The 25,494-nt window shown below is 41.0% G+C and overlaps 1 protein-coding gene across 1 annotated transcript in view; it reads right to left on the minus strand.

The window, feature by feature from the left end:
- The window catches only part of MDN1 (midasin AAA ATPase 1), a 162,318-nt gene that overhangs the window by 100,972 nt on the left and 35,852 nt on the right, over positions 1-25,494 (minus strand). The window contains exons 17-35 of the mRNA XM_075923877.1: positions 23,904-24,007; positions 23,003-23,147; positions 21,644-21,740; positions 19,342-19,455; positions 18,693-18,840; positions 18,404-18,514; positions 17,262-17,413; positions 16,272-16,450; positions 15,752-15,960; positions 13,494-13,640; positions 12,552-12,693; positions 11,699-11,833; positions 11,483-11,621; positions 8,342-8,480; positions 8,101-8,231; positions 7,463-7,607; positions 6,070-6,199; positions 1,778-1,993; positions 1,100-1,297 (exon numbers count right to left, since the gene is read on the minus strand). Of these exons, the coding sequence (XP_075779992.1) occupies positions 1,100-1,297; positions 1,778-1,993; positions 6,070-6,199; positions 7,463-7,607; positions 8,101-8,231; positions 8,342-8,480; positions 11,483-11,621; positions 11,699-11,833; positions 12,552-12,693; positions 13,494-13,640; positions 15,752-15,960; positions 16,272-16,450; positions 17,262-17,413; positions 18,404-18,514; positions 18,693-18,840; positions 19,342-19,455; positions 21,644-21,740; positions 23,003-23,147; positions 23,904-24,007 (2,781 nt within the window). The remainder of the gene's footprint in view (positions 1-1,099; positions 1,298-1,777; positions 1,994-6,069; positions 6,200-7,462; positions 7,608-8,100; positions 8,232-8,341; positions 8,481-11,482; positions 11,622-11,698; positions 11,834-12,551; positions 12,694-13,493; positions 13,641-15,751; positions 15,961-16,271; positions 16,451-17,261; positions 17,414-18,403; positions 18,515-18,692; positions 18,841-19,341; positions 19,456-21,643; positions 21,741-23,002; positions 23,148-23,903; positions 24,008-25,494) is intronic.

Raw genomic sequence — 25,494 nt, forward strand, 5'->3', positions numbered from 1 at the left:
TTTTGTTTGGGCTCTTAATAATGTCCCTTTGAAAAACTGCCAACTCTCCCCAGTTGTTTTTCCCCTCAGTCTTGATTCCCATGGGACCTTACCTACCAGCTCTCTGAGCTTACCAAAATCCACCTTCCTGAAATCCACTGTCTCTATTTTGCTGTTCTCCCTTCTACCCTTCCTTAGAATTGTGAACTCTATGATTTCATGATCACTTTCACCCAAGCTGCTTTCCACTTTCAAATTCTCAACCAGTTCCTCCCTAGTTGTTAAAATCAAATCTAGAACAGCTTCCCCCTGGTAGCTTTTTCAACCTTCTGAAATAAAAAGTTGTCTCCACCGCAGTCCAAAAACTTATTGGATAGTCTGTGCCCCGCTGTGTTAGTTTCCCAACAAATATCTGGATAGCTGAAGTCCCCCATCACCACCAAATCTTGGGCTTTGGATGATTTTGTTAGTTGTTTAAAAAAAGTCTCATCCACCTCTTCCACCTGAGTGGTAGCCTGTAGTAGACTTCTAGCATGACATCACCCTTGTTTTTTACCCCTTTTAGACTAACTCAGAGACTCTCAACACTTCCATCTCCTACGTCCATCTCCACCTCAGTCCAAGTGTGCACATTTTTAATATATAAGGCAACATCTCCTCCCTTTTTTCCCTGTCTATCTTTCCGAGCAAGCTGTACCCTTCCATACAAAGATTCCAATCATGTGTATTATCCCACCAAATTTCTGTGATGCCAACAATGTCATTGTTGTATTTATTTATTAGCACTTCCAGTTCTTCCTGCTTATTACCCATATTTCTTGCATTTGTATATAGGCAACTAAGACACGGATTTGATCTTGCCTCCCAGTTTTGCCCTGACCCTTCTCTCTCTCTGCCATGATAACCCACGCTCCCTCCCATTTCTGACCCATCTTCCAGGTCTCCATGTTCTTCACTTACCCATTGGCTTTGCTCACCTGTCCCCGTCAAAAAGAGATTGTCTTTGTTTTTAAGAACCCATTATGAATTAGTGTGCTTCCCTACATACTAGGGCTAATACTTGATAAGTCATTAAATACAAAACATAGGATGAATGTTCCCCAACCCCAAAAACACTTACCTCTTGGTATAAAAAATGGATGGATTCCCATGAAATTTTCCATCCATATAAATTCCTTCTCCTTTGTTCTGTCGTAAATCCTCAGTTCATCCTTCTGATATTCTGTAAGCTCAACAATAGTGCAAAGTTTCTCACATAAGAATTTCAGACATTTTTCACGAGCTGATAAGGCAGTATCAGTTGAGCAAGATGTTGTACCTTTAATAATGAAAACAAAAGGAAGTGAAATAAGATTCCCAACATCAGCCAGGTGACGCAGGAGTCCTAAGGAAATGTAATATGTAAGCATGTATCACCAGAAATATACACAAGAGGGAGGTGTTTTATTTTGCAACCTTTGCGCTTTTAATGTAGTTTTGTGTACATGCAGTGGGTAGCACTGTAACTCGCTGAATTACTTGAAGTCCTTGCTGTTAAAAGTGGTGAGCAAAAACATGAAATAAAAAAAAAGGTCAAGTGGAGAGGGAGAGGGAGAGGGAGAGGGAGAGGGAGAGGGAGAGGGAGAGGGAGAGGGAGAGGGAGAGAAATTATGACCTGCTCCAAAGCACCACACCTTTCTTTTAACCCAAACAAGCACTCATATATCAAACATAATTAACAATATCAATTTTATTAAAAATTGGTATAAAAAATTAAGTTAAATATAGTCCACTATTCTGATAAGTACTGATGACCTACCTGAACCTATTCCATCAATGTACACTAGGCATGCAGCATGGACAAAAGATGCCATGGGAGAGATGTAAAATAGGCTGTACTCCTCATCTTCTATCATGACATTCATAAAGTTAACCCACGATAAGACATCCCGGACACTGAGAATACAGTGACGCCCAAAGTCATGGTTGGTTAGCCATTCAATAAAGTCCATCATCAGCTCAGCTATGTCTGTCCCTAAAACATTTAAAAAAAAAAAGAGATGCTGTAATTATAAATATAATTATATAGGTCACTTCTAGCACAAAGCTGTGTAACTAGAACCTGGAGATAGAGAAATCAAGTCCTTCAGATTTGTTTTAAAAAATATTTGCACTCAAGTGTTCATGAAAAAAGGAGAGAAGAGTGAAGATCAGATGTATATAATCTTCCACAATACACTCTGAAAACTAATACTTTCACAAAATTTATAACATGCATTTTATATACAGCATAGGACAAAAAAAAAAAAGAACGTCACACTGATATTAGGAATTAATGAGATTTAGTTATTGATATCAAGCTTTCTTAAGTAAAACCCTGAAAGTTCTTTCTTCAAGAATGGATCCCAGATATAGAATTGTGAGCAACAGATGAACTGGTTATTCAGAGTGAAGTAGACTATTAACATGCAAAAGCACTAGTACTGTCATTTCTACAATACTTACAACACAATTCAGCAATTTGGCATAAGTAGTTGATCTTCAAAAAGATGGCCTTTAAAATTGCATTGAAGAACTTCTTTGTATTCTTTAAAGGTCTACTCTTAAACAGAAATTATGGGTTGCAGAAAAAAGTGGCTTGGTTTTTACAGCTTATGTTATGTAGGAAGTCAGGCTAGATGTTAATAAAGATTCCTTCTTGTCTTAAGTTCTATGACTATGTGCCTTGCCCTAACAATCTCCCTATCTAATTGAAGTGGCTTTTTAAAATAAAGAATTTGCTGTAAGCATTTCAGCAGAAGCATTAGTTTATAATAGCTTAACTGAGGCTGCATGAAATTTCCCAGTCCATCGCAAACAAGGTAGACGTGGAAGATACCCCTTTTGAATCTGAGGATAGCAAACGTTCAATTCACCAAAGACCCAAAGTAACTCTGATTCCAGCCTTCTTAGTGCTCCAAAGAATATGGACTAACCTTCAACACTTGTTCCCAACACCAGAGATACCACATTATTTTAAAGGAAGGAAAAAAAAAAGGACCCCTTAACCTTGGAGAAAACAAACAAAGAGAAGATACCTATGGAAGATGATTTAGGAGTTCTCAGCATCCAATGAGATGAAGAGAAAAAGATCTTCCCCTACAAGAAAAGCACGGAGGAAAACTGACTGATGATACTTGTGATGGGCCTCTAGCTATCTGCACTCCGGACCATGGGGGGAGGCAGGAGGAGAATGAGTCCGTGGGCAGAGAGCCCGGACAGCCCGGCGGCGCTGCACCAGGTCGGCAGGGACCAAACCTGCCCCCACACTTGCACGGCCGACAAACGGCCGGCTCCTCCCCCAGCGTGCGGCTGTGGGAGGCGGGCACCGGGAGTGACAGCCAGGGTGAGGCGAGACACGCCACCACGTCACGAGGGGGGCAGGGGCTCAGAGCCCCATCACAACCGGCGGGCTGGTTCAAAACAGCCCGCCGGCAGCGAGGCAGGGGGCAACTGGTGCAGCCCTCACGACCCACTGACGGCTGGACACCGCACCCGGCCGGCCGCGGACAGCCTTCACAGGCGGCTGATGGCAAGCCCGAGCTCAGTTGCCGAGCCAGGGCATCCCCGGCCCCAACGACGGGACAGGAACCCCAAGGAGCGACTCAGGAGGAGTGGATCCCGGGACGGCATAGCCGTAGGCTGGTGCCAACGCAGACCCTTGGAACCCTAGTAGGCACAGGGGAGCTGGAGGGCGGGCCCCAGGGACGAAGGAAGCAGCCCGGGGCAGGTCCCTTCTGGCGCCCGTGAACAGACGCGTTTTGGGAGTAAACTCCCGTCTGTCGTGCAGGGGCGATGGCGATGGCTGGGACCCGGTGGAGAGGGCGGGCCCAGGTCACCCTCCCCCTACTCCTTTTCCTCACAACCCCCGCAATCCAGTTGCAAATGCGCGACTGCGCCGGCGGGCCAGCCAGGCAAAAGCCGAGGGGATTAGCCCCACCGAGGGGCCAAACCCGGGGCCTAGGGTCCACACACCGAGCCGGGATATAGATGGCGGGTCCGCTGAATCCCCCCTGCTCGGCGGAGAGGGGGTGATCTCACACAACCTATTGGCCCGGGGACCGGGAATCCCGCCCAGGGGTCAGACCAACGGACGAAGGGTTCGCTGAACCCCCGTGCCTGGCTGGCAAGGGGTGATCGCATCCCGCGACTCGTCCACAATACCAAATCCTTGTGCCTCTGCTTTGGGCAAGGATGGGGAACCTAAGACCCAGGGGCTGGATGCAGCCCCCAGCTTGAATGGATCTGGCCTCTGAGGCTTGGGGCTCCCCCCACCGCAGCACTGGGGAGCCCACAATGGTGCTACAGCCCCCCCTGCTATCCTCCCATGGGGCTGAAGCACAAAAAAGCTACTAGCCTAGGCCCCCCTAGTCTCTGGTCTGTGAAGGGAATGTGGAGAGTGTTTTTCTCCTTCTCAGTCAGAGGCCACATCAGAGAGACTTCGGCTTTTCTTTGTTTTGTTTCTCACTTGTGAGTAGCCCCCGACTGATTTTTCTGTGAGTCATGGCTCCTGACCCAAAAAAGGTTCCCCACCCCTGGCTTAGGGGCTGAAGAGGGAAGGTTTCAGTTCACTTCCAGGTTTTATAACAAAATAAATTACTCAGACTACTAAAAATGCAATTAATCTAATGCTTCAGAGTGAAATTCCTGACAAACAAGTGACTTCCAAAACCATCACCCTCCAAAGATTTGGCAAAAAGGAGAGTGCAGGAAGTTTACATTATCAGATGGGGGAAGGAATATGACTGGGAAATAATTCAGTAAGAGTGACCAAGCTGCTTTGTGCTCCTTATAATGGAGCCCAGGGCTCATCCTATTCTAACTTGTGACCTGCTAGAACTGTCATGAAAACTCACAAGGAAGGGCAAGCACCAACATCTTAGCAGAGAATCTAGAAACAGAAGAATTCTGAGAGTACCCCCAGGGAGCGAAGTACAAAGGCTTCTGAAAAGGTTTAGCAAGCCGAAATAACTCCTTGAGACACTCATGTAATCCACAGCCTAGGTAAAAGAATGGAATGGTGTCTGCCATCGAAACATTGTGGAAATCTGAAAGCTACTTTTCAGAGTAAGAGGCTATCCTGGAAAGAACTGCTGTTCCCCACAAACTCAGCTCCTCAACCAGTTCTGAAGGCTGGTTTGCCTTTCAAAGCTCCAGAAAACTGCCTCCGTTGATGTCTCTGGGAGAACCTCACCCCTCAACAGTGGGGCTTTATGCCCCCTTTAGAGAAGCTAAAGAGCTAGTGCTAGTTTCATCTGATTTCCAGAAATGGCTCCCACTTGGGCTAATCACAAAGGTTTCTCTCTCAACAAGAGCAGATAGATTCTTAAGGCTCTCACAGCACAGCACTACTGCATGAGGTACAGATGAGGTGTCCCCCCACCCCACCCAACCTCTGCCAATCCTTTTTTTAGCCTTCTGTAATAGAACCACAAATGATGCCAGAGCTACCTCAAATATTTTAGAGAGAGAGAAGTGGGGTAAAAATATTTTAAACATGAATAAATATGCTTATGTAAGTCGCTTTCCTGCATGTTACTTTGAGTAAGGCATGTTTCAAACTGCAGCAGAAGGAGCACTTCAGTGGGAAAATTGTGGATGGACGCTGGTTATCCTCCTACCTGCCAGGCCAACAGAAAAGGAGGAATCGAGTGACTGCTCTTCAGAATTCAACCAATAGAAATTTAAAATATAAGGGAATGGGAGAGAGATCAGTAAATTGATCCAATAGCCAACTTGTTGGTAGCAGACATGAGAGTTCTGGTTGTGGTCCTTTGTTCTTTTCCAATACCTGGGAAACAACATAAGGCATTGAGGAGGATGGCAGACTTCAGCTGGTGGAGAGAGGACCTTTCATTGCCTTGCTATCAAATTCTGGTCAGTTACAAGGCAATGTGATGCTATAAAGGAGGGGAAAGAGGCCAGCATATCAGAGTCTACTTGCAGATAGCGGCATTTATGGATGGAAGTAGCATACTGTGAACCTGCAGCCAAAACCACCACAACCTTCAAATTCAGTTCTCTCTCTTCAATGTAGAGTTTAAATTTGACATGACACTAAGTTACCCTTACCTTGATGGTTTATTCTGTCGAGAGACAACCCTGCATGAAGATTGTGCTTTACGATCTGTATTAAATCCTCACGACTATTGCTTTGTGGACACCATATCTCAGTAAATCTGTTGCGCAGTGCAGGAGAAAGCTGCAGGCAATAAAATGTAACAATATAGCCACTACAACAAGGATTCTGGTGACACACTAAAGACTAACAAATTTATTAGGGTATTAGAGCATAAGTTTTCGTGAGCTACAACTCAATTCCTCAGATGATGAAGAGAAAAAAAAAGACTAAAAGGTGGGGGGAAGGGGAGAAAGATAGAGATGGGAGTGTGAAAACAGTTCTAATTAAATCAGAATGGTTTAGGGATGTACGAGTGTAACCATTTAAATGGTTAACTGATAAGCATCAGCTTATTGATTTCTATTACAGTAACATGCTGGTTCTTGACCCTGCACCTGAGGAGCCAGCTGTCACCCCACGCTGCAGGCGCTGCAGAATAAAGCTTATAGTTCTTAAGGTTTATACTCCAGAGGCGGCAACACATGTAACCGTAGCCACCAGGATTTTTAATGGTTACACAGTTACATTTTTAACTTTTTTTTTATTATTACATCCCTAGAATGGAAGTGGTTAATCTCTACAGTGATGAGAAGGCGGGAGTACCTGAATGGGAAATTACCTACTGTAATTTGAGAACCACTCCATGTTTATTTAGTAGGTTCACGGTGTCAAATTTGCATATGAATCCTGCTCAGCAGTGTCTCTCTGCAGTCTGTTTTTGAAGTTTTTCTGTCCAAGAATGGCAACTTGCTAGTGTAAAACGGTGAGCCCAGACAGGTTAAAGTGTTCCCCCACTAGCTTTTGGATGTTGCCATTCTCAATATCTGAATTGTGTCCATTTATTCTTAAATTCATCACAAAGGGTTGAATTTGAATACCTTCCTTAATTGCTCCCTTGTGTTGAATTATAAATGGTTTTCAAATTTTGAGATCTGTAGTTCTGATTTTGTGGATATTCTTGTCCATTTTTTGGAGACACCCAGATCACAACTTTTAGCTGTCTATTTTTGTCTCTTCCAGGAGCACAATCTGACATTGTATCCCCACACCATACCATAAAGACCCCACTACAAGAACTGGATTTGGATTTAGTTTAGTGCAAATTACACTTTGTTTACCAATAGTGCTCTGCATATCAACTGTACTTATGTGATTCAGTGTCCACAATTTTCTTTGTTATTATGTTGCATGCTCATTTATATTGTTAAAATAATAGTATACCGGTGTCCTTAGTCCTCCTTCAGAGTCAAGAGACAGACTCCAATATACAACATTGCATGCATGCTGGGACCTATACCAAGCTGCACATACTGGTCGTAATTCCTGCGGCCTCTTGGAATTTACCTCTTTTTTCCCAAAGTCACCTCCTGGGTTCATGGTTGCTAGGATACGAAATTTCTTTCCCGCAATCAGCAGTTCTACTTCACTATCCTCATTTTCTTGACTACCTTTTTCAGCAAGCACCAGTGTCTTCTCAACTTCAAGAACACTAATCATTAGATTAAAAACAAATTGTATTTAAATTTGTATTATTTAAATTCCATAGCTTACACGTTAGAAAGTCACCAGTCTTTTCTAAGAAAAAAAAAATCCCACCTTTTCCACAACATAGAAATCAAACTAAACAAAGTTAAGTCACAAAACGGTATAATAGGTTTCAGTAAAAGTAAAGTGATAAATTCTAGTTATACTTCCCAACTGACAATATTTCACCTTCAAATAAAAATCTGTGTTAAGTGGTTGGTCAGAAGAGTTACACTGTAACACTGACCTTTCAAAAAATCTCCCTGATAAATTCAATGCCAAAAATAATGGTCACAGCTGAAGCTTGATGAAGAGCACAGTGAATTAGTCTTCAAGTTTATGGAATATAAATCTGACAAGTTACAGCAAATGCATTACCAGTGCAACTGAGAACATCCATTTAACTCATTTTTGTGATAAGCCCTGGTGGAGGTCTGCATAACACTTGGAATGCATACCTGTTAAGTCTTTCCAACACAGAATCATCAGCTAATGAAATCTCATCCAGGAGAAAAAAGCCATCTTCCTTCATTGCTAAAACAAGAGGTCCATCATGCCATTCAAAGAGTCTACAACTGTCAAAATCCTCCTAGGAGTTATGGGGACAAAAAAGATGACTCAGCATGGATTTGTCATTCTCTGCACTCCTGACCATACTAAAGCTCAGTGATACCAGTCACCTGTCCTCATGAAACAGACCTTGTCCTTTGATCTCTGTCTGACTGGCCGTAGTCCACCCAGGAAGTCCGATGTCTCCATGTGCAAATGGCAGTTCACAGAATATAATTTCTGATTTACCAAGGCTGCAAATATCTGACAAATTGTAGTTTTGCCACATCTGTTACAGGAACAAAGAAAACTAATGAGGTCAAATTAGAACAAAAACAGAAGGGAACCATAATCACATTAAAGCCCATTTCAGCAACAAAACAATTCAAACTGAATTTCGTCCAAGCCCTGTAGGGCAACGCCCTCACCATGCTATTCCTCTTACTCCCATGAATTTCCTTCTCTGAAAGCTGACCCACCTTACAAAATTAAATTAAATGCACTTTTGGTATACAGCTATAGCAGTATTGCCACCATTATTCAGAACAATATGACTGAGGGTGTGTCTAGACTACATGCCTCCGTCGACGGAGGCATGTAGATTAGCCAGATCGGCAGAGGGAAATGAAGCCGCGATTAAAATAATCGCGGCTTCATTTAAATTTAAATGGCTGCCCCGCTCTGCCGATCAGCTGTTTGTCGGCAGATCGGGGCAGTCTGGACGCGATGCGCCGACAAAGAAGCCTTTCTTGATCGGCACAGGTATGCCTCGTGAAACCAGGTTTACCTGTGCCGATCAAGAAAGGCTTCTTTGTCGGCACGGCGCGTCCAGACTGCCCCGATCTGCCGACAAACAGCTGATCGGCAGAGCGGGGCAGCCATTTAAATTTAAATGAAGCCGCGATTATTTTAATCGCGGCTTCATTTCCCTCTGCCGATCTGGCTAATCTACATGCCTCCGTCGACGGAGGCATGTAGTCTAGACGTACCCTGAGAGACCTGCACCCTCAAATTTCACTTGGACTTTACAAAGATAAATTTCACATCCCCAAACCGTCTCTAAATTGATGCATAATGTATCAATGATTAAGGCATCATAAAATACTAGAAGGGCCCAAAGGAAAAATGTTAGCCTCACACCAGAAGAAATTATTATTTACCAGTAAGTAAAATTATCCATATGTATTGCCTTTTGCAGAGCCATATTGCAGAAGTCATGACATGATTATAAAATGCAACACCATTAGTAAACATTGCATGCCTTAACACACACACAACTCAAGGATCTGAATGTTCCAGAGATTAGCCCCTATGGGCACGCCCTTACACAAAACTGCATGGGTTTAACTAATTTAGTCATCACACTTTTTGCTAAACTGGTGCAACATTGGTGTATTGGTGTTTTCATCCAGGTTTAGAGCAGGTTTCTATCAGTAATGCTTGCACCTATCCACACAGCTGTTAATTGTAGTGTTAAGCCAATGTAACTGGTGCAATTATGTGTTTGGACAAGGCCTAAAGCTATACACCCATCCTTTGTGTTCCATTCCACCTCCAACTGTCCCAGAAAGAACTCTTAGGAAGAGGGTGGTGGGTCCAACCTAGATCTGCAGTGGCCATACATTCAGAAGTAGTATTTGTTTAGATTCATTTTGACCTCTCTTTCTCCTTTCATAAACTGACTCTACAGAACTCCACTGCAGGAGACTAAATATAATTCAGAAGGAGGTCTGAGGAGAATGCCAAGATTGAAGCAACACTACCCATCTACACAGAGGACTATACCTAGCCCCATTAAAAGATTAACGTTTTGTGAACAAAGTAGTGAACTATAAGTGACAGCTTAAATTCCAAGAGAAGAAACCTTTGACAAGCAACTAATGTATCCCTTTGCTGCTATAGTTCTCCTTACAGGCTTGAACACAAGCAATCGTTGATTTTGAAAGACTATGAAATGAAAGGTCTTGTCTGTTTAACTCAAAGATTTACACAAGATTTATTCTTTTCCAAGTAGCATCCCATGTCTCTTGTAGCATTCAATTAATTGCGTTTCTTCTTTCCCAGCTTCATCCTCTTTTTAAGGCTATGTCTACACTGCATACCCTATATTGGCACAGCAATACTACTATAGCCATGCCATTGTAAGCTACAAGCGTAGCAAGTGGTGGTAGCTTTGTTGGCAGGAGAGCATCTCCTGATGGCAAAGCACTGTCCACACTGGTGCTTTTAATTGTTACAACTTTTGTTGTTTGATGGCAGGGAGGTTCACACTACTGAGCAACACAAGTTTTTATGATAAAAGTGCAGCGTAGACATGTCCTAAGTTTCTCATCAAGCTACTGCATACTAAATTATAGCCATCATTAAGATCTGCTTTCATGACTTTTTTTTCCTGCTTGCCAAAAAGAATAAAGAGGACAAGCAAGAGTCCTGGTACATATGTAAATATGTTCAACGCTCTCCACATTTATTACTAACTTTTCCAGGTTTAATGAGAAACGTATGCAACTGTTAGAATACCAGGTTTCGTCTTCACTGTGAGATCTTCCAGCAGAAAATACGCTAATGAGGGACTCATTAGCATAAGTTGTGATCTCATTAGCATATTTCCTGTCCTTTCTTTTTATGCAAAAAGCAGCAGCGTGGATGGTTTTTTTTTTTTTTTTTGCACAAACCCCTCGTTTTCTGCAAGATCCTTATATCCCTCCCAGGAGAGACATAAGCATCTTGCAGAAAATGGTTTTTTTGCGTTAAAAAAAGTCCACACTACTTTTTTTCCCCCCACAAAAACCTTTTGCGCAAAAAACAGTGTGCATAAATTATGCAAATGAGGAGCAGTGATGTGCTAATCTGCGCCACATTTGCATACTCAATGCCAGCAAAAACAGCAGTGTAGACAAATCCCCAGTGTAACAGAGTCAGTTCCTGAAGGAGAAAAAAAATCCACTTCTTTCCATTTCAGTTTCAATACATTCCCAGCAATTTTACATAACACTGTTGTGCAAATTAGGTTAAAAAAAAAACAAAATACAAGAAATCCTTTTTTTCCTCCCCTCTGAAACTGATGCACTCCAATACAGCACTCTAAAGAAGTTCCTCTGCAAAGCTACAATTCTGTCTTGACTTTTGAGACAATTTTAGATTCACAAAGGCCCTGAAAGAGCAAGGCCCCTCTTTAGGCATAAAGTAGTTTTACTATCGTAAGTGTTTAAATATAGGTATGCAGTTAAGGACCATGACGAATCACGGTCAAACAGAACAATTCATTACTGTAACAGAAAAACAAGTTACCCAGTGTCTCCCACTAGCAGTATTGGTTCGCCAAATTCCAGGGCTCGTCCTACCAGAATTGCAAGCCTCCTCATCCCTAGAGTCCAGACAACATGACTAAACTCGCTGTCCATCACTGACATCTGTGTAGATGATTTAACTGCCCAATAAAGAAAAAGTTCATTAGCTTTAATCACACACATCAAGCTTCTGATTTAGTTCTTTCTGCAAACTCACTCAATAGCTCTCTCACACTTTCCTCTGAGAAGAGAGAGCAGGGATACAATTTCTTCTTAAAATGCTTTTCAAGGACACTTTGAATAACATCCACTTCCTCCTGTTTCCTGACTCTGCCTGCCAGAAGCATGAAACCTGTAAATAAAGCAAGAGAAATTAATGTTTGCTTTGATCTCTAAAGTGGAAAGTGTGACATAACAGGGGAAAAACTCAGACTAGTGAGAAGCTGCATTACCCCTGCCCTGTAACTTAGGATGCCTTTTACAGGGCCTTGCAGCTGTTGCCTCCAGCCTGAACAGCTCACAAACAGTCTCCAACGCGTAAGTCATTCCCAACATAGATTTTAGGATCCCACTAAATCTTTCAACCAAGTCATTTGTTTCTGGGTGATGTGAGGTAGCTTTTACTTGTGACACCCCACGACTTCCATTGCTCGCTGAACAGCTGAGACATGAAATTGGCTTGTTTCTTAAATGCAAATGAAGTCAAGCACACATTATTTTCCTTTTTTAGGACAAACCTGACTTCTGCATGGGCAGGATTGTGGGGTTTGGAATACAAGTTCATAACATCATAGAGGGGAATCCTATAACAACATATCCAATATTCCCACACATGTTTTAAGAGGACAACACCGAGCAACAAATAATGAGTTTTCAAATGAAACCTTTCAAGGCATACTTTTTACAAAGATTATTATAACACTGTGTAGGATGTGAATACAGGGGTGTAACCCATCATACAATGTTACTGCTCAGTAACGAGGGACAAATATTTGAATTTGAAAAGTGTGGTTTGAAAAAATACATTCTTAACAAAATAAAGCATCATGAAGAACAGGCTAAAGACATACCATCATTTGCTAAATGCTGAAGCCAGTCATAATCCTTCTCTGTCTGTTCTGCCAATCTGTATCTTTCACCCCAACGAAACAGATCTCGAAGAGTAATGAAACCATGCTTCCCTGCAAATACTGTTGAACTTCTGCGGTAAGACTACCAAGTGAGAAAAAGAGGACAGTTAAAATTGAGTATGTATCAATCATTCAAATGGACTTCAATGAAAATTAAACCTAATAAATTCCTAATCCAGCCTCATACTTTCTATCATTATAATTGAAGTCAGGATTTGGATTCTGCACAGAAGTATATTAGTATTGTGAATTGCACTATATTCCAGTATATAAAAATGTCTAACAATATTCAATTCTAGAGAAGAGGAGGGAGGAAGAGGTACTTCCAATTTTTATTGTTGCATTTGTTTCTAAAAGAAGCATCCTTTATTAAGTAACCAACCAGACCTAACTGGCTATTAAAGAGAAAAAAGACAGGTCAATGAGCAACCCCAAAATTTCTTAATTATAATACACGTTCTTGGGTAGTATGACCCAAGAAATCACTATCAATCTTTTTCAGCATCTAATGTCTAGAAAAAAAGAGGGTGTGTAATAATACAAGTATTTAAACAAAAGAAATAAAAAATGAGGCACTAGTAGCCACTGAATTTGTTTTTGCTCAAACAAAAACTCAAACTGTGAAGTCTGAGAGGGGTAGCACTGTTACCCCTCTGTATGTGCAAAAACAATGACTCCTGTGACACCTTAAAGACTAACAGATTTATTTGGGCATAAGCTTTCCTGGGTAAAAAGCTTTGTGAGATGAATTTTTTCAAACTGAAAGTTTATATAAATCTGCAAACTTGGATATTTTATATTAGAGATATCACTGTTATGTTATACAGTTTTTTAAAGGCCTTAATTTTACTTCTATATTAAAAGGAGAAAAGACTCCAATACCTGCAAATCCAGCATAACTTTGACGAGTTTACTGCAGTAAGAAGGTGGCAGACTGCATCGCTTGTGAAGGATTGTTTCTAACTCAGCACTTGGCAGTTCATCAAAATGTAACTCCACAAAACGATTCCTGAAGGCTCTAGATAGCACCTAAAATGTACATTTGAGAATGGTATTTCTGAATTTTGCTTTACCCCTTTAATCCTTGTAAAGTACATCCTGCATTTACAGGAAGCTGATGATTTAGTGGTTAAAAATCCAGTAGAAGGAGGAATAGATAGGATAGTGCTTATACTTCCCAAAGGGACATTAAAGATACAAAAGTCCTATTCTCCAGTAGTCTAGGACAACTAAATAAATCAGTCCAGTTAAATATTTGATTACTGAGGCTCTGATTCAGCAAAGCACTTAGAAGCATGCTTAACATCTTTGCTTAACCGTTAAGTAGTGGCCACCAGAAAAGCTACTGACCTGCTCTGAACATTTCTTGGTGTCTCTTGTGACTGGCAAGTCTGAACAAAGGCTGAGTCTGAACACTGGTCTCCAACTTGTTTCTCTTGTAAAGAATGAGATTACTTGCCTACTCTCTGCTACTTTGCCAAATTTTCCTTTGGCACCTCTCAGCTAGTTGCACCAAATATTGAACTTGAGAAAAAGTGCACATGTATTTGCTGTTCATGAAAAGCAATAGTTGTTGGCTTCATTTACAGTAAAACTCCAATGGTCCGGCATCTGATGGTCCGGCACCATCAGGAACCCGGAAGTGCTCCGGGCAGCCGGACCATTGGAGCTGCTCTGCCCCCAGCTTCCCAGATTCAGCCACTGCTAAAACTGACCAGCGGCTGAATCGAGGAAGCCCGGGGCAGAGCAGCTCTGCCTAGCCGCTGATCAGTATCAGCAGCAGCTGACTTGGGGACACCTGGGGCAGAGCAGCTGGGGTGCTGCCAGGTTGGTCTCACTGCACTAAGGGTCGGCGCTACCGGACCAACCTGGCAGCACTCTAGCTGCTCTGCTGCAGGCGTCCCTGATTCAGCCGCTGCTGAAACTGACCAGCAGCGGCTGAATCGGGGTCGCCTGGGGCAGAGCCGAACTATCGGAAGGGGGGGGCTATGAGGGGTCTGGGGTGGCATCCCCCCCCACCCCAGACCCCTCATAGCCCCGCCTTCCGATAGTCCGGCAAATCTGATAATCCGGCACCCCCTGGGTCCTAAAGGTGCCGGATTATCGGAAGTTTACTGTACAAGGAAAAGAAAGGGAGACAGCTTTTCATACTCATCCACAAGTGTAATGGGCTAGTCAGTTAGGAACCCAGAATTTTCAAGTGTAAATCAAATCAGCATTTGGACCCTGAGACGGACATACCAGATTTTTAAATTAAAAACTATTGAAATTGCTATATAGTCTTGTTGGGCAAACAACTTCATAACTCAGAAATGTTCCTTCTGCCCAGGCTGGCAGGCTAGATCTCTCCCTAGAGCAGAGGTTCTCAAACTGGTGGGTGCAGAATATATGCTGGAGAAAGGCAGAATACATGAGAAGCTTTAGGAAAAAGAAATACTGTGCATATTCAGAGCTGGGTGGTTGGAGAGCTGGGTGCCTAGGGAGTGGGGGAGGCCTTATTGCTACAAAGAAGTAGGACCATGTTCAAGTAATTTTGAGAACTACTGCTCTAGAGCACACATTTGTCCTCTTTATATATAGGCTTTTCCATAGCATTTACAGCTCTAGTATTTGTGCACTTATAATGTATCCTCACAACATTTTACAGATGGGAACTTAGGCACTGAGACACTGAGGGTACGTCTACTCTGCAGCCAGAAGGTGGCATTCCCACTGCAGGTAGATAGACTCACACTAGCTCAGCCTGAGACAGCCACCCTAGTTTGGACCTAGGGGGTCAGGTGGGCTTGAGATTCAGGTGGCTATCCCAAGCTGCAGCCCGCACTACAATGTCCACACTATGATTTTTAGCATGCTACTTCATGCTGAGCTAATGTGCATCATCTATGGACACCAGGAATCATACCCCATTTGCAGTGTAGCTATAGTCTAAGTGACTTGCCCAAGGCCATACAGGCAAGCAGTCCAGTGCAGTGGCTACAAGGCCATCTTCCCTTCCACTACTCTTTGGCATTTTCACACTGTTCTCTGATATGTATGAGTTTCTGAGACACAGGTCTCTGCACCACTGAAAGAATAACCTGGTGAAACTTTCTTCCTAATGTAACAATAACCAAGAGCAACAAGACAGATTGACAAACCTTCCTGCCCCCATACAGTCCTGGTGGATTCTGTGTAGCAAACAGCATAAATCGAGGGTGAGCTCTAACAACTTCTTGTGTCTCTGTTATAAACAGCTCTCTGTTATCATCCAGCAGTCTATTGAGTGCTTCTAGAACATCCGTGGGAGCCAAATTAAGTTCATCAAGGATAATCCAGTAGCCCTTTCTCATAGCATCAATCAGGACACCTGTGAGGAAACACAAAAAGTAAACTGCATGGAGACCTACAAAAAAAAAAAAAAGATGTGCAGCACCACTGAAGTTGTTAAACCCTTTAGCTTCCCCCTGTCAGTGTAATGGACCAAAGAACAAGAGATGGATGAACAAAAGAAAATCTTCAACATGATAAACGGAGATCTGCACAACTGAACTAATTGCTTGACAGTTCATATTTGCTCTGAAGCAACTGTGACAAGAGAAAGGAAAAGCTTTTTTCAGGTCTGTTTAACATGTAAAACAGAAGGCAATTAGAGGTAAATGTGGAAAGCAATAACCTCACCTTCCTTAAACATCAGCTTCCCAGAAGCATCTGATGTGTAACAGCCAATGTACTCCTGGATATCAGTATGTTCATGATTGTTAATCCGCACACAGTGGTTCCCACTAGCTGCAGCCAACCAACGAATTAAACTGGTTTTACCAACTGATGTCTCTCCTTGAATTAGCACTGGATGAGTCCTTCAAGGAACAGCAAAGACAGTATTTTGGAAGCAGTATTTTAGGTTGGCTTACAGAAATATCCTGTACATATATGAGAAGGAATTAATGCATCTGCACTGTCTGAGATTTTCAGAGCCTAGTGTAACGGATTATCAAGAGTCTACAATTTAGCCTCTCAGTGTCTTATTTACATTAAGGGACTCACCCAAAAATCACACAGCTACTCAGTGTTCACAAAAAATCATGGTTGTTCTTCCAAAAATTTACAATTGAACACTGACTTAAGCAACTTTGAAAGTATAAAAGAAGAAAAATAATTATTTTCCTTTGCCCTTTAGTTTCTAGCAGTTTACATTTAACACAGTACTTTACTGTACTGGCTTTCTTTGGTCTCTGTTGCTGCCTGATTGAATACTTCTCATTCTAAATGAGGTGTGTGATTGATTGCTCAGATAGTAACTCTGATGTTTGTAACCTTGAGGTTCTATTGTGCTTATGTTCTTGTCTTGGAACAGAACAAGTGACATGCACACACACTCCTCACAACTAGCTACTGGTCAAAAGTCATTCTTGAAAGTTGGCATGCAATTCCTACAATCGGGTTTTGTGCAGGTCAGGTGTGAAAAATTACTCACTTTTCATATTGATATATATTCCAATCTATTAAGATTTAAGGGGTAACATTAAATTTGAGTGGGGAATAGAAAGTTAACAGATGTAAAGAAATATAACTGAGATAGGCAATCTCATTATACATCAACCTGAATTATAGAAATCTGTATTGTCTTTTTAATTTTGTATTCTGACATAAAAATTGAAACAAACATACCCTGCAGATACAACTCTGACAATGTCTTTCAGATTAAGTTTAACAGAAGAAGTCAGTACGTAGCTTTCATCTATCATAGGTTCCTTATCCCCTACTGAAATCCAGTAACCTTCTATCTGTACAGCTCTCCCACCTTGAGGCTCCGGCAGTGGCTGAAAAACAGCACAGAAAAAACAGATAGTGACATTGGTGACTAGTTCAATGTCAAAAGCCTATGGCAGACCTGTGAACAGAACCTCAGATCCCCCCGATTACCAGTTCTCAATTTTAAAGTGAAGTGCTACTCTGAAAACTGGGGTTACAGAAATTTAGACAGAAAATATGGAGTAATCATGTTCCATCTACAAGTAGGGGCCGCAGGTTTGTGTAATTCAGGGGAGGGAAAGCTCAGTGGTTTGAGCATTGGCCTGCTAAACCCAGGGTTGTGAGTTCAATCCTTGAGGAGGCCGTTTAGGGATCTGAGGCAAAATTTGTCAGGGATGGTACTTGGTCCTGCTGTGATGGCAAGAGACTGGACTTGATGACCTTTCAAGGTCCCTTCCAGTTGTAGGAGACAGGCATCTCTGTTCATTATATTTCATTATAATTTTTGGTGGTGGCTTGAAAAGGTCCAAGTCCTGGCATTCTCCCCTCAACACACATACCTGCTTATGGCTCTGGTAAGGAGTTTGGGGATTGGAGGGGATTTGGAGTATGGGCTCTGGACTGGGGCAGAGGGTTGGAGTGCAGGAGAGATTGTGGAGTGCGGGCTCTGGGCTAGGGCAAGTAGCGTGTGGGAGATGAGGAAGACAGCAAGCTCCTCCCCTGCATCCAGTGCCCCTACTTCAGAATTAGAGTCACCAATACTAAAATTGGCCTAGTAGTACTTGGCCCGTTCTCAAAGATTCAGTCATATACAAGTTCTCTGCATCAATGGTTCAATGTTTTCAGATAAAAGAACAAGTTAACTTGGAAAACATCATGGTTAAACCATATAGTTTAAATTAGATGAAAAACATTTTATCAGAAGCAACTAATAGGATATGTTTACATTTTTAGCATTTTAGAACATTTAAAATTACTGAAGTGTGTTCAACAATGGAACATTTATTTAAAAGCAATCTAGTAAAATTATACATCCCAAAATATTCAAAAGTTATTACCTGCTTAAGGAGACTTTTGATATTGCCAGAGACAATATGCTGGCAAATTAGCTTTTGAACAATTGGGTGAGAAACTCTGTCAAGCTGTGTCAGGAAACCCAAGCAAAAGCCCTAAAAGAGAAAAGTTATTTTCTATTGTGACATGATAATCTGTTTAAGCTTTATTTTTTTAGACATAGTTTGCTATCTGATACTCTTAAAAAATATGATTTTTCTTGTATTCCTTTATCCAAGTAGATTTTGTAGTGAACACACACTTAGGAACAAAACCACACACAAAAATCATTACCTCATACAGTGAGCGCTGTATATTTTTACATGGGTTAGATGCTGCAAATCTCAGAGCCCTGCAAAGTGTACGAAGGCTGTAGTGAGGTCTATGGCCAGTCCCATCCACTAATTTTGTTTCTGACTCCTTTCTCACAGATAAATAAAAGCTACAAAATAAAGAGTGAAACCATTTATTTTTATTTCATCATTGCTGTGGAGTTGTTAATTTCTAGTATCAAAGCATTTCCCTGAGGGATTTAATCCCTGTGTGAAGCTGCGCCCCCCCCCCCCCCCCCCCAACTCGTACAGGGATATTGCTTGCAGCTTGCTGAATTCTTCACTCTGGCTGGGGAGTGCAAGGGTCCAGATGAACCTGGACCTGCTACAGCCTGGGAAATATGCACCTCTCCCCAGCTGTGCCTCCTGGAGCTGCAGAGGCCAGGGAGAGACACTTCTTCGTGGTCCCAAGATGCTGAAGTGAAAGAAGGCTAGGGTTGTCCTCTCTTGCTGGGGCAGCCTTCATACTGAACCCCTTCATTCCTGGCCCACCCCAGAGCAAAGATTTAAATGAAACATGTACATTTTCATTTTACCGGCCCCCAGAAAACTAATTAAGGATCCAAGCAACATTAGGTAAATCTTTTAGTTAAAATATAAATATGACTTACTTCATGGTTCCCTGTACAGTGTTTTTGCTAACATTCAAGCCTTTCAGATAGTCTGTGATAAGAATCAACAAGTCTCCTTCATTCTGCAGTTCTTCTACATAAAGCTCAGTAAACCTAGGAGAAAAATTAAGCCATAACACTTAGATACTTGTCTGCTGATTAAAAGACAGGCAATGCAAAATTTCATCAAATGCTGGTTAAGCTCTCACAGAATATAATACTAAAAAAAAAAAACCAGAAACAGCAAATCAAATATAGGTTTGCCAACATCAAGATTTACTGACTTAATATACCAATATTGACTGGAGTAATATGTAACTACAGACTAAGTATTATATCACTTAAATACAAAGTATCAATACCTGCACTGTTTTATATAGTCTACCAACTTATATTCGCTCTACAAGAAACATGCTTGTAAAAGGAGTTTGTGACAGAGCTCCAGACAGCAATTACTGTATATTAAAGTACCGACATAATGAGCAGACTTTTGAAAACTGATTTTCAATATTAATCACTCAAATGCTGTGAAACAAACCACGTATCCAATTTTTGTCCTCTCACAAAACTGGGTGACTGGGCAACAAAAAGGCAGATTAATTTTAATATTGATAAATGCAAAGTCATGCACATTGGGAAACATAGTCCCACCTATATCTATACAATTCTGAGGTCCAAATTAGCTGTCACCATTCAGGAAAAATCTTGGCTCCATTGTGAATAGTTCTCTAAAAACATCCACTCGATGTGCAGCGGCAGTCAAAAAAGTTAACAGAATGTTGTCCATCATTAATAAAGGGATACATAATAAAGGAAAACATCATATTCACGCTATATAAATCCACAGTACACCTCATCTTGAATACTGTGTGCAGATGTGATCATTTCATCTCAAAAAGATATACTGAAATTGGAAAAGGTTCAGAAAAGGACAACAAAATAATAGGGGTTTGGAAAGGCTGCCATATGAGGAGAGATTAATAAGACTGGGACCTTTCCACTTGGAAAAGAGAAAACTAAATGGCGCTATGATAGAGTACTATAAAAATCAAGACTGGTGTGGAGAAAGTAGTTAAAGAAGTGTTATTTATTCCTTCTAAAAAAACACAAGAACTAGAGGTCTCCAAATGAAATTAATAGGCCACAGCTTTAAAACAAATAAAAGAAAATATTTTTTCCACACAGGGCACATTCAACCTCCGGAATTCCTTGCCAAAGGATTCTGTGAAGGCCAAGACTATAACAAGGTTCAAAAAAGAACTAGGATAATTTCATGGAGAATAGGTCCATCAATGGCTAGTAAGCCAGGATGAGCAGGGATGGTGTGATGCTTACCGTGTAACCAGTTAACTGGTTACCCATTCACCTCCCTACTGGAAACTCATCCTGGGATCTGAGAGTCAAGCTGGGCTCTTCACACCTCATGGATCACCACTGGTAATAATAATTGTGCAGGTCAAACAAAGCTTGCTACACTTGTAACATTCCACTGCCTTCAATGGATTGTGGACAAATGTAATTTATTGGAACTGAATTCTGATTATAATTCAAGAGATAGAATTTACTCCAGCTCTCTTCCTCTTGTTATTAGCTCTGCAGAGCTAATAGCAATATAACCTTATTTTTGTCATTAGTGACAGCAGATGAATACAACACTGAAAAGATCTTCTAAGTAAACAATAATGATTTTCAGATGGTGACTTTTCAGAGTAAGTTTCTTGACAGCCAGCAGAGAAACTACATGAAATCAGAACTCAAAAGTTGGGTAAGATAGGTAACATTAGAGAAAGACATTCTCTCAGACTCACTTTCCACAGCCATAGTGGTCTTCTGAGTCCCAAATATCACACATCCACTCCCATTCCAAACTAACCTTCCTTTAACCTGAAGAAGGCTAAATATTCTTTTCCATCAACACTCCGAAGTTACAAAGAAAGACTGTTAAAAGGAACCTGAAGTACTTGCCTTTATTATTCCAAAAGGATACAGATCATGCGGATACATTCTTAGGTACAGCATTCCCAGCTTTTGACAACTTACATTTAAGAAATAACTCCGAAAAAGTAATTTTCTACACTGTTACCAAACCAGCCCTTTAGGTTCTACATCTGCAGAATAGTAGTTTCCTCCTGCTATTTAATCAGCATGCCTTAACTATCCTATAACAAACACTTCTCAAAGCGTGTATTTCCTGGGGCTTTAAACAAGGGTATTGTATCATGAATCAACATGAATGAAGCTCGTCAAAATCCAAACCAACAGCTATTTTAACTATTTTACAAATCTATTCTTTTTTTCCTACCTGTTTCTTATTCCTGGAGGTAGATTTCTCTTTCCAACATCGGTAGCTGGATTCATACAGGCAAACAAACGAAAACCAGGGTGACGCACCAGAGGTTCTAAAAAGAAAAGTAAAGATATTTCACTTCTATTCACAAACAGGAGCATGAAAACCAAAACACTATAATGTAAAACAGACATTTCTTGGTTAATTCAAGACAGTTTAAGTCCCTCGTCTGGACCACTTATCCGTTGTTACCTGGATTCCCATTTTGCTAATGCCACTGTTCAAACCTTTAGTGATTCACTGAGTCTGGTGAGTTTGGGCATGTCTACAACAGTAGGATAATGAGCACTACAGAGGTGTGATTTCTAAAATGCACTAATGTTCTGTGGAGTTTAGCCTATATAGACTCAAGAGGTGTGCACTAAAAGTTCCCTGGAGCATCTTAACCGATTATCTATAATGCACACCAGCACAGTCCAAACAGGTAAGAAAGGCAAAGCCAAGAACTGAACCCATATCAGAGTTACAGTGTACTACCCTATACACCATACTGTCTGTTCAATGTACAGAGTTTCTTCTGCATCACACCTCTGAAGACATGAAATACCTAATCAGGGGTGTTTCAGACACCTGTTCAAAAGAGAGGCTAAACTGGCAACAGCAGCAATTTCCAAAGAATGAATACACTGGAGCCTTTCTTTAAGTACACTTTCCCCCCCCTCTCATATGAAGAGATGAAGTCATACTGACAATGCAGTTTTCTTTGGCTCTTTGTAAGGGAAAGATTCTGAAGAGATGATTTTAAACCATATTGGAGGGAGAGTTGGTGAATTCAACTGACTGTTGCTCCAGAATGATTAGAGGAATTTTTAATTAAACTGGTCACTGCATTCTGCACAAGTTGATTTTTACATGAGCTTCAGATATACCACAACAGCAGCACACTGCTGTCATTTAATCCAGGTGATATAACTTTAATCAGGCACCACACATTTTAGGAAAGATGTGAACAAACTGAAGCAAGTCCAGAAAAGAGCAGAAAAAAAGAAAGATAAAATTCATGGAGGATTCTGGAGACCAGAATTGCACACAGTATTCAACATTTGTGCATACAACAGAAAGATAGTGTCATTATGACATTTAATAGCTTATTATCTGTCCCTTTCCTCATGTTTCCTAATATTCTGTTAGCTTTTTTTACTTGACTTTTTTGCAGTCAAGCTTTACTATTGAACAGGTAGACAAACAGAGTGCAGTTCATCAGCATTCTGGTGCCACTGCAATCCAAATAATTTCCCATGTCTCCTCAACTTGGCTTACAAACGCAGTTATTGCCAGACACCAAGCTATACCAAATAAACATACTAACAGTACCTGTATCTCCTCTGTCTAGTAAGACCAGTGAGCCGGATGATCCTTCTAGTAAGCCACTCAGGCATTCTAAAGTCTCTGTTGCAGCCAAATTAATCTCATCCAGTAAAATCCACTCTCCTTTCTTCACCGCCTGTGCCAAAGTACCCTAAAAATGGGACCAATTCAATGTTAGCTCTTTTACCACTGAATATATATGAAACATCTGGTAAAACTATAAACACAAATTACACCCTATCCCATAATCTGTGGGTTGTCTAGATGAATGAAAATCAAATTCCACTTCAGTGAGGGTTGTACCCCCCTCACCTTGTTGGCCAGCAGTTAGCATGCAAGCCAGAAAAAAATACATCTGTTTTTTCACTCTCCATGATTAGAGATCACTTTATCCTCAAGCTTCAAAAAGTTACCCTAATTTTACACTCATCTTTAGCAGAATTCAATTTTCTCATTTGTTCACCAGCATAAATTATTTTTCAGCATACTCATTACTGTGCTGCCTAAGCACAAGTGTCAGTACTGCTATAGGAATAAACCAATTTAGTTTTTTTTTACTGTGATGGCAACCTTGCAAAAACTATGCTCATTTGTTTCTCAGCCAAATTAGGCATTGTTAATTGAAAACCTACTTAGATCAAATGAACTTTTTCCAGCATTTTTTTTAAATTAAATGACTGGTCAAGAATTTAGCTAACTCAAATATACTTTGATGCATGTTGTCAAGTGAATAAAATTACAAAGAATGGTTGTTTAAAATATCAACAGGAATCATTACTGTTTGTAAAGTTTTGCATCATAGAAAAACTTGTCAGTGCACCTAATTACCTTATAATATTGGTTAAGCACTCTTAATTCTAAATACTCCACTTCCTAGCCCAAGGTCATAAATGAAATATCTAAATACCTCTACAAATGCAAACATCAGAGAATTTTCTGCCATTTTCATCTGTTGATGGGCATGATTCAGTCTAAGACCAAATGCTTCCCACTTTTCTTTTAGTGGTGAGCCTACAAGAAAAAGAAATTTGATTTTTGTAACATTAGAATGAATGCATAAAACACATTACTATAACACAATTTTGTGAAGTGACTGCAGTCATGGAATATAATGCAAGAAGACGGAGCTTGGCTGAACTGATAGAGAAAAAATATTCAAGTTTTGAAGTTCAGATCTCATTAATTAAAAAAAAAGAAACTGTTATAGTTTTGTAACAGTGTATTTTTAAAATGTTCTAAGAGCTTAACACTGTGTACCATGAGTATAATTAACCTGCTATCCACTCAAAAGACTCCAAGTCTAGGAGCAGTCATCTGCTGACACATTCAACAGTATCAGAAAAATGTAGTTTCCAATCTAGTGAAACAGTAAACTGTGCTGCAGGAAACAAGAAATCTACAAAATCTATTTGGGGGATGGAGGAAATTGACCATGAACACTCTTGTAACTGAATGGCATGCACAGACTAAGTTTCTTGATAATATTCCAGTACTGTTACTCACCTGTCATAACATTTTGGTTTTTGAAAAAGTACCTGCCTAAGGTACAAATGTTCCATATAACATCATAATGTCTAACATAACTAGATTTGTAAGTTTATTTTCCATTGTGCATTACTTTTCATTTGCATTAGAACTTTAAGCACATTTTGGTTTTATCTTTGAAAATTATTAAAAATGGTCTTTAACATTTAATAAAATGCTTATCAGACAGTCGACACAATAGTCGACTAGTTGCTTCCCCCGCCCCCTTGCTGCCTCTATCAGATAGATGCAGCCAGGAGGGAGGGGCAAGGAAGAAGAGGGTACTTCAAAGCGGCAGTGCCACATAGAGCCCAGGGTCAGCTGCTCTGTGTGGCACTGCCACTTTGAATGCCATAGGGAGCCCGGCATCAGGCTCCTTGCGACATTTCAAGGTGGCAGTACCGCATGGAGCCCAGGATCAGCTGGGAACTAGCGGGGCAAGTCCCTAGCTGACCCCGGGCTTCGGCACTTTTGCCTTTGAAGTATAGCAACAGCCCTAGCGGGAGACACCCTATCGACTATTCGATTAGTCATTTATCTAATACTTAATATCCTTATTTTAAATCTGTGCATAACTAAGGAGAACCAGCTAAAGAAAGGGCAAGAAAATACACATAATCAATTCAGTTTGCCCCACGGAGTATGAAAGTTACAATTATTATTATTAATTATATGTATTACTATAGTCCCTACGAGCCCCCATAATGAACTATGGTCCTCTAATGCTAGGTGCAGTACAAAAAATAGAACAAAAATGGTTCGGGGGGGGGGAGAACGGATAGCTCAGTGGTTTGAGCACTGGCCTGCTAAACCCAGGGTTGTGAGTTCAATCCTTGTGGAAGCCATTTAGGGAGATGGGGCAAAAATTTGTCAGGGATGGTACTTGGTCCTGCTGTGAAAGCAGAGGACTAGACTCAATGACCTTTCAAGGTCCCTTCCAGTTCTAGGAGATAGGTAATCTCCATTAACTTAAA

Source organism: Pelodiscus sinensis, chromosome 3 (assembly GCF_049634645.1).
Source record: "Pelodiscus sinensis isolate JC-2024 chromosome 3, ASM4963464v1, whole genome shotgun sequence".
Classification (NCBI taxonomy): domain Eukaryota; kingdom Metazoa; phylum Chordata; order Testudines; family Trionychidae; genus Pelodiscus; species Pelodiscus sinensis.